At 39.1% G+C, this 13,865-nt stretch overlaps 1 protein-coding gene across 1 annotated transcript in view; it reads left to right on the forward strand.

The window, feature by feature from the left end:
- Positions 1-10,913, forward strand: part of PRKCA (protein kinase C alpha) — a 314,756-nt gene extending 303,843 nt beyond the window's left edge. The window contains exons 16-17 of the mRNA XM_084647060.1: positions 13-153; positions 9,515-10,913. Of these exons, the coding sequence (XP_084503186.1) occupies positions 13-153; positions 9,515-9,679 (306 nt within the window). The 3' untranslated portion in view covers positions 9,680-10,913. The remainder of the gene's footprint in view (positions 1-12; positions 154-9,514) is intronic.
- Positions 10,914-13,865: the final 2,952 nt, after the last annotated feature.

The following is a 13,865-nucleotide window of genomic DNA, read 5'->3' on the forward strand; positions in this document are numbered from 1 at the left end:
ATTAATTTGTAGTTAATGACAAAACACCCTGCAAAAAGGCTTGGCTGTGGGCCTGAGGGAGAGCAAGATGTCAGGGAGCATGCATTCTTCAGGAGAATCGACTGGGAGAAACTGGAGAACAGAGAGATTCAGCCGCCATTCAAGCCTAAAGTGGTGAGTGAGACACGGGATGGCTCCCTATTAAAATGCGCTGTTTGCGGTCAAGCCTCTCTGTGGTATGAGGCTAATGCTAACTTGACAGCATTGCAAGACGGCTGTATCCCAAAAGGTGGGACGTTTCTTAAATCAAGCCCTTTGATTATGTCAGACTGCCAGGCAGTGCCGCTAGGACTACTCCATGCTCTAGCCAGTGTAGTTAGGGCATCATCAAAAATACCACAGAATCATTGCTGAGTTCCTGATAGGAAGCCTCTGATACAGCTGTGCTACGTGAAAACACACGGTTGATTAAATGGAAGTCAATTTGCAGAGATTTTCTGTACAATAAAATCCCTACTTCCTTAATGCTTCCTATCTATGTTTGGCTGAAGTATTGTGACCTATTCTTTTAGACTCAGGCCTTGTCGGTTATCCATGTATTTGCAGCTCAGCATTGCAGTACCATAATGTTAGCTACACCTGAACACCATTCGGAAACCTCATGCAGTGCACAATTCAGCGGCCTGCCTACTTTTGATGGGGTTTCCCCAGAGGGAGCGCCCAACACTTGTTCTCCGCGATCTGCACTGGCTTCAGTTTAAGGAGCTAGGTTTTAATCTGGAAAGCTCTAAATGGCATGGTGCCTATTTACCTGAGAAATTGCCCGTCTCTTTGTATGAGGGTCTGGCAACTGTTTCACTGAACACTTGAACGGATAGCCCATGGTATAACTGTACAGGGATATTTTCATTAAATAGCTTCAACTTTGGACTGTGCTTCCCATATTGGTTTGACAGAGTCCAAGTTGGTTGAATTTCCAGGTTTGCCACAAGGCTCTTCCCCGCTCAGAATTTCTTTCAGCTTGTAACATGATTGATAAACAAAGGCTTGTTCTTGATGCAAAGGAGAAAATAGGTTAAATCTGAGGAAGAAGGAGGCCAAAGCTACCAGAGACCCCTGGAAAATGTCTTACTGTAGCAGCTCTCCTCTATAACACTTGTTTTGTTTCTATTTAGTAGCATAACAAGATGAAAGGAATCTATGTAATCATCCTCCATGCAGATGGATGGGGAGTACATGACAGTATAGTATAATTGTTTTATCAGCATGAGTCTGGGTTGGCCACATTACTCAGGAGTGATGAAACCTTGAGTGACGATGGTCATCACAAAGCTTTATACGATACCATGCTATCATGTATTTCTGCACATGTTATGTGTTTTATAGAAAAACAATGTTAGAAATGCTTTGGAAAGTTTTTTTTTTTTTTAATGTTATAGTAACTGTAGAGGCAAATTAGATTAAAACTCTTCTATAAATGAATGACCTGAATAGCTTGCCTTTGCTGTGAGATCTGATATTTGGGTACATTTCATGGCTGGAAGTAAATACTGTGTGTTTCATTAGAATCAACCCTTTCCGATAATATAAAAATGCTCAATTCTTGCTCTCCAGGGTCAGAAGATATCAGACCACAAACCTGCCACTATATAGGACTGAATATTGTTGCTCATGGTCCTTGGACCAGTGTTCTGTATTTACCGGTCAGGGAGGTTGGATGGGAGATGGTACAGACTCTTCATTTATGGAAAAGAAGAGTACATTTCTCTAGCCAGTTGATGGCAGCTGTTTGAAGCTATTCAGAGGTTTGGAATGTTAGAGTAAATCTCACTAAAGATGGGTCAGTGAACAGAGGGCAGGTACTACCCAAGGAGAGCATATGTTCTCAGGCGTGCTGGAACAATTTTTATAGTGGGGCTGCTGAGAGCCATTGAACCAAGGTGTAAATCCTGTATATAATGGAAACCACTTCAAGCCTGGGGTGCCGCAGCACCCTGTGCACTGCTATTTCCAGCACCTATGTGTAGTCTTCTCTTGTTGAGAGCCATATGCATACTTTAACCTCAACAGGAGGTTTGCTTGCATACCAAGAGAACTATATACTGGGCTAGTAAAAGTCAGGCTTATCATAAAAAGTGAATGTCACACACAAAGAATTGTGTAAATAAGTAAGGAAATGCACATGGTTCTATTAATGACCATTGGTGGTTCTTCAACCTGGCAGACAGCTGGGGAATTGCTCTTTTTCAGACACAAATTATGTACGTTTTTCATCATGCAGTGTTTGTATCAAAATTAAAGCTAAAAATAAACCGTATCTCCGTTAATATCTGTATTTGATCCTCCATGGAACTGAGTGTGCTGAACTCCCACTGAAGTTAAGGAAAATAATCTCAGCACCTCACAGGATCTAGGCCCACGTTTCCCATATGAAACTTTAATAAAGGGTGTAAAGTACTAAAAGCCCAAAATACAATCTAATTCAAATATGTTACATTTAATTGCAGAAATCTATATCACAGCTCCTATTTATATCATCATAGAGGATTAATCACCAGATGTGCTGTTTCTCAGCTGTTGATTATGACTTATTTTATTTATACAGGTTGCTGTTGAAACATACCAAGATAAATCTAGTATTAATGTGGCTGCCTTACTTTCTTAGAGAATCATTTTAAATCCAAATCTTGTGTCCCTTGTTGTTGGTTTACCAACATATCCTTCTATCTAATTCTATTTATGTTGATTTTCAGATTAAAACATCTTCATAAGAGCCTACCGGTATTTGTAAAGCTGGATTTAATTATGTCATTTTGCAGAAAATCTTACTAGGTGTAAGTGGCTCTTGTAACTGAAATAGGGAATCAGTTCCTTGAGGCCCAGTCCTGCAACTTTTACATGCACAAGTAGTTCTTTCTTATATGCGTAGTTCTGTAAGGGACTAACCAGAAGTAAGTGGGTTTGCAGGATGGGACATTTTTTGCTGATAATAGAGGTTCCTGTTGTTCTTTCCTATCATGTTACATTTTTACACTGGTGTAACTAAGAGGAAAATTTGGCCCTGCTTTTATATAACTATATTGAAATACTAAATTGATTTTTATAAAATGCCATAAAACTTTTTGTTTTGACAAACACGTTATAATTAATTATATAAGTAAACTAAAATTGAAGCTGCTAAAGAACAAACTAGACAGTTTTCTCTGGCTACCTGAGATTGAGGTATAATTATGCCTTTCTACGTCTCCTGGAAGTATGTTTTTAATTAATAAGGTACTTCTTGAGTCTCTTCATTTATCAAGGGAAGTCATCAGGGTAACATTTTCAAAAGCATCTAAATCCCATTTTTCAAATTGACGTATGCACTTAAGAATCTATGTATCGTTGACTTTCAGTTCGACTTAGGCCTCTAAGTACCTGAGGCACTTTTGAAAATTTCATTCAATGTCACTTACTACTGAATGTCAGTCATATCTTATATGCTCTGAACAGTAATAAAATCATAATTCATTTTAGATTTGCAGTGTGGAAATACTTGTATGACCATTTTTACACTAGACAATGAGTGAGGTTCATATAAATAGACTAAAGTCTGAGCCATTGTGTGGCTTACAGTGCATGCTATTATATTGCATATTATTGAAAATAATATGCTAGGGAATCTATTTTGCTTTTTTGTGCAGGCAATATCCGAATATTTAATACATATGTTATGCCGGCAATATCCTTATTAATTACATGTTCATAGAAGTTTTACATGTGCTTCAAGAGGAGAAACAGACTCTTTAGTTAAAAGTGATGTTTGGCCTTTGATTGTATGGTTGCCTGACTAAGTCCTGATGCATAAACTACATCTTCTGTACGTAAATTATACAAGCCAAACAGCAATCTGTTAATGAGCACATCACAGAATTAGGTAGAAAAAACTATTAAAAGAAAACTGCATCCATTTTGCTTATCCTTGCAGTCTGAAAGTTCACAGTGCTCCTCATTACGAATAAAGTGTAAACTGAATTTTTAAATAATCTCTTTAATTACCAATTGGCATTTCTCAGGCTACTGTTGCTGATTGATATCTTGCTAAAAGGGATATTTTACTGGCAGCTTCCAGTGTAGGAAGTGGATCTTTTCCATCCTGCTTTAGTACTGGGCAAACATCCATAATAACAATATCAGTGTTTAAAGTTTTTTTTTTTAATATTACACATTGAGCTTTTTATGATGGATAAACCCATATTAAATCAGGATGAGTGCTTTTGTGATAGTCTCTGCCACTGATTTCCTACACTCTGTGTCACCAGTTCCAGTGCTGTATGTCATTTATCTGCAAAAGGAATGCAGCCAGAAAAAATAACATCCAAAACCTCAAGTTTTAAAAAGGATCTGACATACAGGAGAGCTGGCAAGAAGCTGAAGGTTATGACAGGTGCACGTATTCACTGGCTACTGGTACACAGTGCTTATCTGAATTCCTTCAAACCTCATTGGTCTCAAAATCAAGCTAGAACTTCTATAAGAATGCCTTTCACCCTTTGGCTACTTCGAGACAGATAAAACAAGTGACACACACACACATTGCAGAGCAACTTCTTAACCAATTACACTTTACTCTTTGGTCTAGTCTACGCCACCGCTTAGGTCGATGTAAGTTACATCACTCAGTAGTGTGAAAAAAATCACCCCCCGAGTGACATAACTTACATCGACTTAATGTGGTATCTACACCGCGCTATGTCAACAGGAGATGCTCTCCCACCAACTTAGCTTCTGCCTCTCAGGGAGATGGAGTTCTGAAGTCAATGAGAGAGCACTCTCCCATCGACTTATCGAATCTTCACCAGACCCACTAAATTGACGCTGCTGCATCGATCAGCAGCACTGAATTAGCTGGCCAGTGTGGACAAACCCATAGACAAACACAAGAAAGACAGAGGTCTGTGGAAAAATAACAAAGCCCACACAAACATCCCTGCCTCATTTTCCTCACCCCTTCAGAGCCCTCTGGGTCTTAGTCAGTGTCCGTCTAGCGGGTCTAGGATTCTTCCTTTCCTCCTGGGCAGCCTTATCTTCTTGTTGTGGTCTCCTTCCCCCTTGCTGAAGAAAGTCCTTTTACAAAGCTTCAGCCCCCTCTCTCAGGTGACACCCCCAAGTGGCTTCATGTCCCTTGTCAGGTGATACATTGCTTAGTTAAATTCCACCTGGGACACTGGTTGTTCTCGGCTGCAGCCAGCTCATTGTTCTAAAGGTGATTCCATTTGAATGGAAGATCGATCATGTTAATGACTCTTGCTTGCTCTCCATCGTTAGTCTGCTGCTAGGAGCACAGAGTCTCTGCTAATGACCCTGATAGCCAAGTCCAAGTTGGAAGTTAAAAGGCAACAAGGAAGCACAGACAGTTTATAATCAAAATAGCATTTACAAAACAAAATGGGGTTTATGGCTAGATACAGACATACACAAATCTGTCATACTCTGCAAAAAAAAAAAAAAAAAAAAAAGAATAGGGAAGAAACACTGCCTTTTTTTTCTTATTTTTTAAGTGAATTTAGTTGCTTGTGAAAGATGCCAGACTCTTGGATAGTCTCAGGGATTGATTTCCTCAGTTACCCATCGAACGAATGCCGAATGGCTAGCTCCTTCTGCCTCAAACCTGAACTGACTGAAAGAGAAAGTTCAAGCCCCACTGCCTGTTCTCTCCTTGGACTTTGTTTTGATACTGCCAGGAAAAGTGTTATAAGAGATTTTTAGGCAATCTCTTGGCAAATTTTAAACAATATGTATCAAGAGTCAAAGCAGAAATTAAAAGGAAACAAAAACGAGTCTAAAGGTAAATAGTTTTACACTTTGAAATTTACAAGCAATAGTGAATGTGATAGATTGTAATGGGATTCATCTGGATGCCAGATGCAGAATTATTGTTAAGTGACTAAACACATAGCAGAAAGGGGACCTACAATAGAGACATTTTTCCAAAATTTCCCACTGTTGCTAATCCTGTTTCAGCTCCAATAAGGTTAGCAATAATGGGAGCCTTAGTGTAGGCCACTGGGTGCCAGAGGCATTTTTAACAACAATGTTAATTAGATTTCCTCTTAGAAGGAATATCTCAGATGATGCAACATTAAAAACGTTTTTGGCCTATCTAATCAAGGACTCCCAATGTTACTACCACCAGGGTGCCTGAATCAACATAAGCAACTGCTACAGACAGGGCTTAAGAAATCTGACGCAAGCTATATGATGAAATATTGTAGTTGCTGTTCATGAATGAGGGTAGGAAAAGATTATTTGGAGACATTTTTTAGACTTCATGTGAAACAAAAAGACAAAAAAGCCAGTTAATGTTTCCCTTTTGTTTTAAGTTCAAGTAATTTTTATACAGGGACAGAGGAGATAAGATACTTTGCATTTCAGTAGATTAAATACAAACTTAACTTCATGTCAGCTAGTGGCAATTTGTTTAGGAACACGCATGGAATATAATTAATTGTGTGAGCCTCCCCAAACCATCTCTGATTACAGTGTATAGCTTAGGAAGGGTATGTACCAGCACAGCCCAATAATAAAATATTTGCAGGTTCTAGATTAAATTCTTTTGCAGCTTGAAGGAGATGTCACCTTCCTGCGTGTGTTTAGAATATCCTAATTCTAGCCTATGCAACAGGGAACTGTGACTGAAACAAGAATTTTTCATCAAGATCTAGAACAGTCTTACTCTTCAGAGTTATGCCAGTTACAGCAATTTTGTGGTAATAAGATTCATAAAGCGGGTGGTTAGACTATCAGTGATAATATTGTTTAAATAGTTCATCTTTGCGTCATCTTCTTCATGGATAAGCTTCCATTGACTGAAAGAACTTACTGGGCATGATGTTTTCTTTTGGAGGCATGAGATGCATTTGTCAAAGATGTTTTTAAAAAAAAAAGAAGCTCCCCTGTTAAGTAAGCCCCTTTACTGCTGCTTTGAATTGACTGCCATGACTCTAGATGGATTTGATGGTAGTTAATTGTGGAACATGCTTGCTTTCTCACAACTCTGAAGATGGAGAGTTTTACCCTTCACCAAAATTCAGTTCTGTCCATTCTTGTTCTTCAGCACTTCTGTACCAAAATGCACTGGCTTCAGTGGGCATCGAGGTATTCGGTGAGCACATATTCAGAGCGCTGGGTGAAATGATAAGCAAACTAACATAACTCTTTAACCGGTTGGAGTGTTTTTCTGTTTGTGTTGGTAATAAACTGAACAAATAGCCTAGTGAACACTATAGTCAGTGTCCTGCGCATGCAGTTTTTATTTAAAACATAAGGCATCTTGTGCCCAAGACAGAAAAATTCTTTGCAGCTTTACTTACACTTTATTACTATTATTATTTCTGCTAGTTCTCTACAAGATAATTGGGAACACGGTATAAGTGAACTGTGTCCAAAGTAGCATATGAACCATGCATCTCATCACTTGAGTTCCCTCTACTCCTCTTCAACCCTACCCCAGTTCGCATTAGTGTTAGATAATGCAGACAAGATTCATATGAACCATCTGTTCCCAGGTAGGAAGGTGGTGCATAGTGGTATACCATCCTTGAAGGCTGAATGCAAACATGCCCATTAAATGTAATGTAAAGTAGTGCAGACGCCCTACAGAAGTTAGCAGAGAGGAAAGGGGCAGGTATAATGGGAAGACATTTTCACAGGACTGGTAGTCCTGGCACACACCGCCCAGTATAGCACTGTACCACTAACATCATTGCGGTAACCTGATTTGCCCTTAAGTTCCTTTAGGCTTCTCCAGAGGATACAAAGTCCAGTATTCCCTGAGTGTGCACTCAGTTTCTTCCAGCCAAGCTAATTTTGTTGTGCTCCTTCCATTCCTCCATCCCCTTTTACTTGCAAGTAATGCTGCTTTGCTTTGAGCGTTTTCTGCCCTCCTCAATACTGCCCTCAACTTTGCCATGAAAACAGCTCTTCGTGTTTGTTCTGACTGAATCGCTTTCTGCGTGGAGCTGATATACACAACTATACCTCTTAGCTGGCCTTTATGAGACAAGAGGTTTCCCTGTCTCTGAAATAGAGCCAGTTGTGTCCAGCCACCTCCTCTGCAGGCCTTTATAACTCCTTCCTTTGGCAGACACAACTTGCCTCTCCAGGCTCTCCATCTTTCTGTTGTCTAAAAAATTTCACGTAGTCTCGATGTGTGGTTTGAAATAAATGTCTTGCAGAGCTGATTTCATGATTGGAAGCTGCTTTAGAATTCAGTATCATTTCAATAACCTTGCAGGGTCCTAGATCCCAGGCTCCAGCTCGAGCTGGAACGTCTACACTGCAGTTAAACAGCCTCTTAGTTTGAGCCCCACGAGCCCAAGTCAGCTGACAAAGGCCAGTCACAGTGTAACTGCAGCATAGACATACTCTTCAAGACCCAGAAAATAGTATGCTAAACGTGTACCTACTAAACAAACAGGATAGAATTCCACCAGTCTTAATTTACAAAGGGGTCTGCTCATGTTCAACGCAAGCTAGTGTCTCAATACTCCAAATGGGAGTTATAATGCATTTGGGTTAGTTTTTCTTTGAGGCAAGACCAAGTATTAAGAAAGTGCATTGTTGTGAACAATGACATACTCATGTGAGGTCCAGCTGAAAAAGAGCTCGGAGTCAAAATTCATAGTCAGGTGCATGCTGTAGAATCAGGCTTGGCAGAATTCAATTTTTATTTTTTCACCATTTCGACAGATATCAATGTTTATTTTAAAGTGTTTTTCCTATTTTTACATATTTAAATGTTCCCAGTTGTGGGAAATTATGGGGCTTCAGACCGTCAGGGATACAGACAATAATTATTTAATGACAGCAGACACCAAGATATAAAAAGTGAAAGCTTTATAACCGTTGAAACTCAAATTGTCAACATCACAGGTCAAAATATACAAAGTAAATATCCTTAAATTAAACTCTCATGAGTTGGCAAGCAGCATTTTTCTTACTTTGCCTAGCTTTAAATGTCAGTTATTATTGATGGAAGTATTTTTTCATCAGTTTGTGTGTGTGGTGAAATTGACATTCACTGATAAAAATCCAATCCTTCCAAGCCTGTGTATAATGCTGTCGGTAATTGACAGATTCATGCTTCCAGCTTTATATATATATGAGTAATTTTACTCACATGATAACTCTGTTGAACAAAGCCATTGCCCATCTACCGGAGTACCTGTAAGGGGAGGTTTGCCCCACCTTTTCCATGCATATTTTCCATGCCATATTCCTGAGCCACACAGTACTTCTGGAAAGAACTCTGTTACATCACAATCCTGTTACTTACTCCATGTGTTACACATTTTTCATTTTCTCTTCACCTTGCATCTTGCCATATGTTTTAACATCAGGGAAGAAAATTGTGTCCTAGCTACCTGTAAAGGTAAAACGTGAGAGAAGTCCACAATATCTATCCTGAATGATTTGCCAAGAGACAGCACTGCCAGTAGGTGTCGTTGATGGGTTTTCATCTAATTATATTATTTTTTTCCTTTTTCTCTTTTAGTGTGGCAAAGGTGCTGAAAACTTCGACAAATTCTTTACTCGAGGACAACCAGTGTTAACACCGCCTGATCAGCTGGTCATTTCTAACATAGACCAAACAGATTTTGAAGGGTTCTCCTATGTCAACCCACAGTTTGTACACCCAAGCTTACTAAGTGTAGTATGAAGCTGATAGACATGAACAAACCACACAGTGGAAAATGGACCTTTGCCCTAGAATTTTTAGGCCTTTGCCTTGTTGGTTTCAGTTGGGCCTGGAAATTGTAGAGTAAAAAGTTCAGGAGGAGGGGGAGGGAAAAGGACACTCATTCAGGATTTGGCTTTGCAACAAAGAGAAGTTGTCTTAGTAGGAGCTCATGTAATAGACAGTGCCCATTTATTCACACTACTGGCTGTAGGGTTACTCTTATGAAGTCAGCCATTTTTGGTCTATTTTAATATATTTGCATAGTTTCTATTGACCTTTTCCAGTTCCCCTCCAGCACTGGAAAAGCATATTAGAAAGAATGAAACAGCATCAAGTAGACTGGAAAAAAAAGCAACCTCCCCTTAAAATGGAAAGTCTTCAGCCCTTAAATGTGGATAGCATGGAATGTGAGCCCTCGGCCCTGAGGGACTACTCTTCCTTTTGGTCTTCCTGAAGAAACAGCACAAGTGACTGGAAGGGAGGGGCAGCTGGGGGGCGGGGAGGAGCACTGTGTAAGATTGCTCAAAGCAGGATGTGTCAAAACTACTGCTTTTAGGTACCAGGTTGGTTTTTTTAAGGAAATAAAGTCGGACTCTTGGGCTCTGAGACTCACTTGCAGACACAAATTTAAACAGATTTTCAGTAGCAGCCAGATATTTAGGACTGATGGTAACTAGCGCGCAGGACAAATATTAGCTCAAGGATAAAATTGCATAATTAATAGTAATAAAAATAATAATACTTGTGTTAACTTTAATCTCCATGAGATTATTCTGTGATCCAGGGTGCCATTGTTAGTTATATTAATTTAATTTACACCACTACTCAAGTTCATTGTTAGCCAGTTCTATTAATACCAATATTTTGCTATAAAACTTTTGTTAACCAGAGTGTGAAACAGAACTGTAACCCCTTACAACCCACTCACGCTTATTCATTTAGTAGGCTGCAGAACAGGGTAGTAGAGGAGAGCACTGTGTGCAGTTAGTTAATGACAGTGCGGAGTTCAGAGTCACTTCCTGCTTTCCCCAGGGTAACTTAGAAAAATATGAGGGTTTTTTTGGTCTAAATTCCACTTTAAATATTGGTTAAAAACCTGTGGAGCTGTAGAACTGAAATAAAAAGCAGTTAAAAATTGTTTTATTGGTAGAAGGGAATTTAATACATTTTGCAGATGCTTCATGCAATGAATTTTGCATGTTTAATAATAACCCTTAATAAGCAAATCTCTATTATTGACATAATCGTATCAAGTATAGAGTATTAAAAAAATTATAAGACAAAATTGTGCTATGTTTGTGAAGGTTCTTGTTCTAAATGAGCATTATTATTTAGATTTAGCTTAATGTTTTCTTGCTAATTTTTTTCTGTTTTTGTTTTGTTTTTTTTAGTTTATGGATATGGTCAATGGAATAGGATATGCTATTTTTCTTTTAAATGTAGATCTATTTTTAAACAATAATGGCTACTTGCAGGTTTTATACAAGATTCAATGATGCTTCTCTTTCACATCTATTACTTGCAAAAAAGAAAATAGATTTTCTTTATTTGCAGTGATGAACACTGTAATTAATGCAGTCTTCTCTTGTAGCAATCACCTGGTTAAAATGATTATTTCCTTTTAGATCTTACTAGAAGATATTGATTCAAAGATCAGTAAATACTTTTGTGCATATTTTGGTTCCATGATGGCATGTAAATTGGTATAGTCATTTCCTTTTCCTTTTGCCTTGCTAATGTTAGCGATCTTAGACATATTTTGCCTTCCAGATGTGCATGTCAGTGCCAGAAGCATGTTGTCTCTTTTGCTGCATGCAGAGTGATCTACCGTTTTTTTCCCCAGCATGTAAACTTACTCTCACGCAAAGTAAAATATTTCCCATAAAATACTTATGAACAAATCAGAATCTGTAACGAAGGGTGCAATTTCCTTAACATCAGTTTTCTATTACAATAGATCATCTAAACTGTGCCAAAATACTGTGGAAGGGCACAATCCTGTAAACTGTTACTCATATGACTATTCCTTACCTCCTTGAGCAATCTCACAGATTGCAGTGGAGTTATGTCTGGGTGAAATTCAGCCATGTGCAGACGGCCGGTATAAAGCTTATGTATCTCTTCTAGTCTCAAAAGTTGAGGGTGTCAGTGGTGCATAGTCCTCATGACTTGTGCTGATCTTTTGCACAGGAATGGATTTCACCCACAGATACTCCTATTGCAATCTCTGGGACCACTCTCATAAGAAAAGGTCTACTCATGTGAGTATGAGTTTTTGGGATCAAGCTCAAAGTGAATGAGTAATCCTGGGCTACTGGTAAAATGGAACATTTCTGAGATCTTAGAGAAGCACACTGCAAATGAGGAGCACTATAAACAAACCAGAGCTCAAGCTATTGCTGAACTACAGAAACTTTCAAACAAATTTCAAAACAAAATTTAAAATTATTTTAGGAATAATAATTTAAAACAAAATCTGTGTCAAAATATTAAGTTATCTGCCAAACCTGAGAATGAATTGTCTTGTTTGTGTATCATATATATCTTTAAAAACATGGGTATGCAACATAAAGTATGTGGACATCTGTATAATTTCATGACCTTCTACATTATTCTAATCTACTAGCATTGAACTCCTGACACAGGGGAGGGACAGCAAGGCATCAAGCCACATTTGATGATGGGTTCAGTAGATTACTTCAGAGGCTCAGATTTAGAATAAGGGGCTGTTAACATCACAGCCATCGATATTGACAGGAGCTGTCATTAAATGTACTCTAGGGGTACATCTGCCCTGCAATAAAAAACCTCCGGCACCTAGTCTCAGAGCCTGGTCAACTGAATTGGGCTCATGGTGTGCAGGGCTACAAATTCCAGTGCAGGTGTTCAGGGTCGGGCTTGTGCCTGGTCTCTGAGACCCTCCACCCTTGCGAGGCTTCGGAGCCACGGCTGCAGCCCAAGACCAAAGATCTATACTGCAATTTTTAACCCCACAGCCCGAGTCCTCCAAGCCTAAGTCAGCTGACTCGGGCCAGTCATGGCTGAGCCAGTAGTCTTTTATTGCAGTGTTGGTGTACCCTTGAAGTATGATGTTGGGCGTTAGATAACGGAGAGACTTTGAAAAGGAAAAATAGAAAAGGATAGCAGAGCACAGGAGATTTAGAGATGAGAGAAGCCGCTGGGGAGAAATGGAACAGAGCCAAGCTGGACAGGAGATTGGTAGACAAGATATGGAACTTCTGTTTTCCTTATGTGATATCAGTGGTGAAGTGGAGCTATGGAATTCATAAGTTGTAGACCCACATTTTAAATGTTAAACAGTACTGTGCCTACTGGGGCATAGCATTAAAGGGCTGGTCCAGCATCCAAACCTCAAAAAGAGTTGCTTTTGTTCATTTCCTCAAGATTTTTCATTTTTATTTTCTTAAGCATTTGCACATGCTCTGCAGTTGGTAAGGTTAAAAACAGGAAGTCATCTCTGATCATGTTACCTCAAAGTTCCTGTGTTTGGGACCTCTCCTGTCTTCTTGTGTAAGTTTTTGTCATGCTAAAAAGGGGACTGTGAAGTCGCCCATCCTGCAAGAATAAGGCAATGTTGTGCAGAACTGTCTAAAAGTGACTGTCTAGACAAGTTATCGTTAATTTACTATACCTTACTCATGAGGTTTCATATGAGCCCTGATGTTAGGACCAGCCCTTTACACACAATTTAAAAGGCACATCCAGTGATTTCCTCATGATTTGGAAATGCATTATAGAAAGTAAAACCCTAAGTGTACAGCAAAAGTGTTCCTAATGCCATTTTAATACAGCTGTTGTTTATTTATCAGATATCTATATACAGGTGTGGCTGTCCAGAGAACTTTGGTTAACATGAGTAGTCAACATTAAAATGACCTCATTTAAGTTAGAACCTTTCCCGTTGAGACGACAAAACCCCCTGATATCATGAGTTTGTAAAACTAGAACTAACATTTTGTTGCATTAATATTTAGGTCAAAGTTTTAAGAGCCTGATTTTATAAGTCCCTGAATGGACTCTGCTCCTGTTGACTTCTGAAGGAGTTGAGTGCCCAGGACCCCCATGATTAGGTAATATTGACACTATGCTGCAGCAGTTGTAGGTGCCTGTTGGAGATTAATTGGGCTGAGGGCCGATAAATGTA

The sequence above is a fragment of the Lepidochelys olivacea genome (assembly GCF_965140295.1).
Source record: "Lepidochelys olivacea isolate rLepOli2 genome assembly, chromosome: 14".
Classification (NCBI taxonomy): Eukaryota; Metazoa; Chordata; order Testudines; family Cheloniidae; genus Lepidochelys; species Lepidochelys olivacea.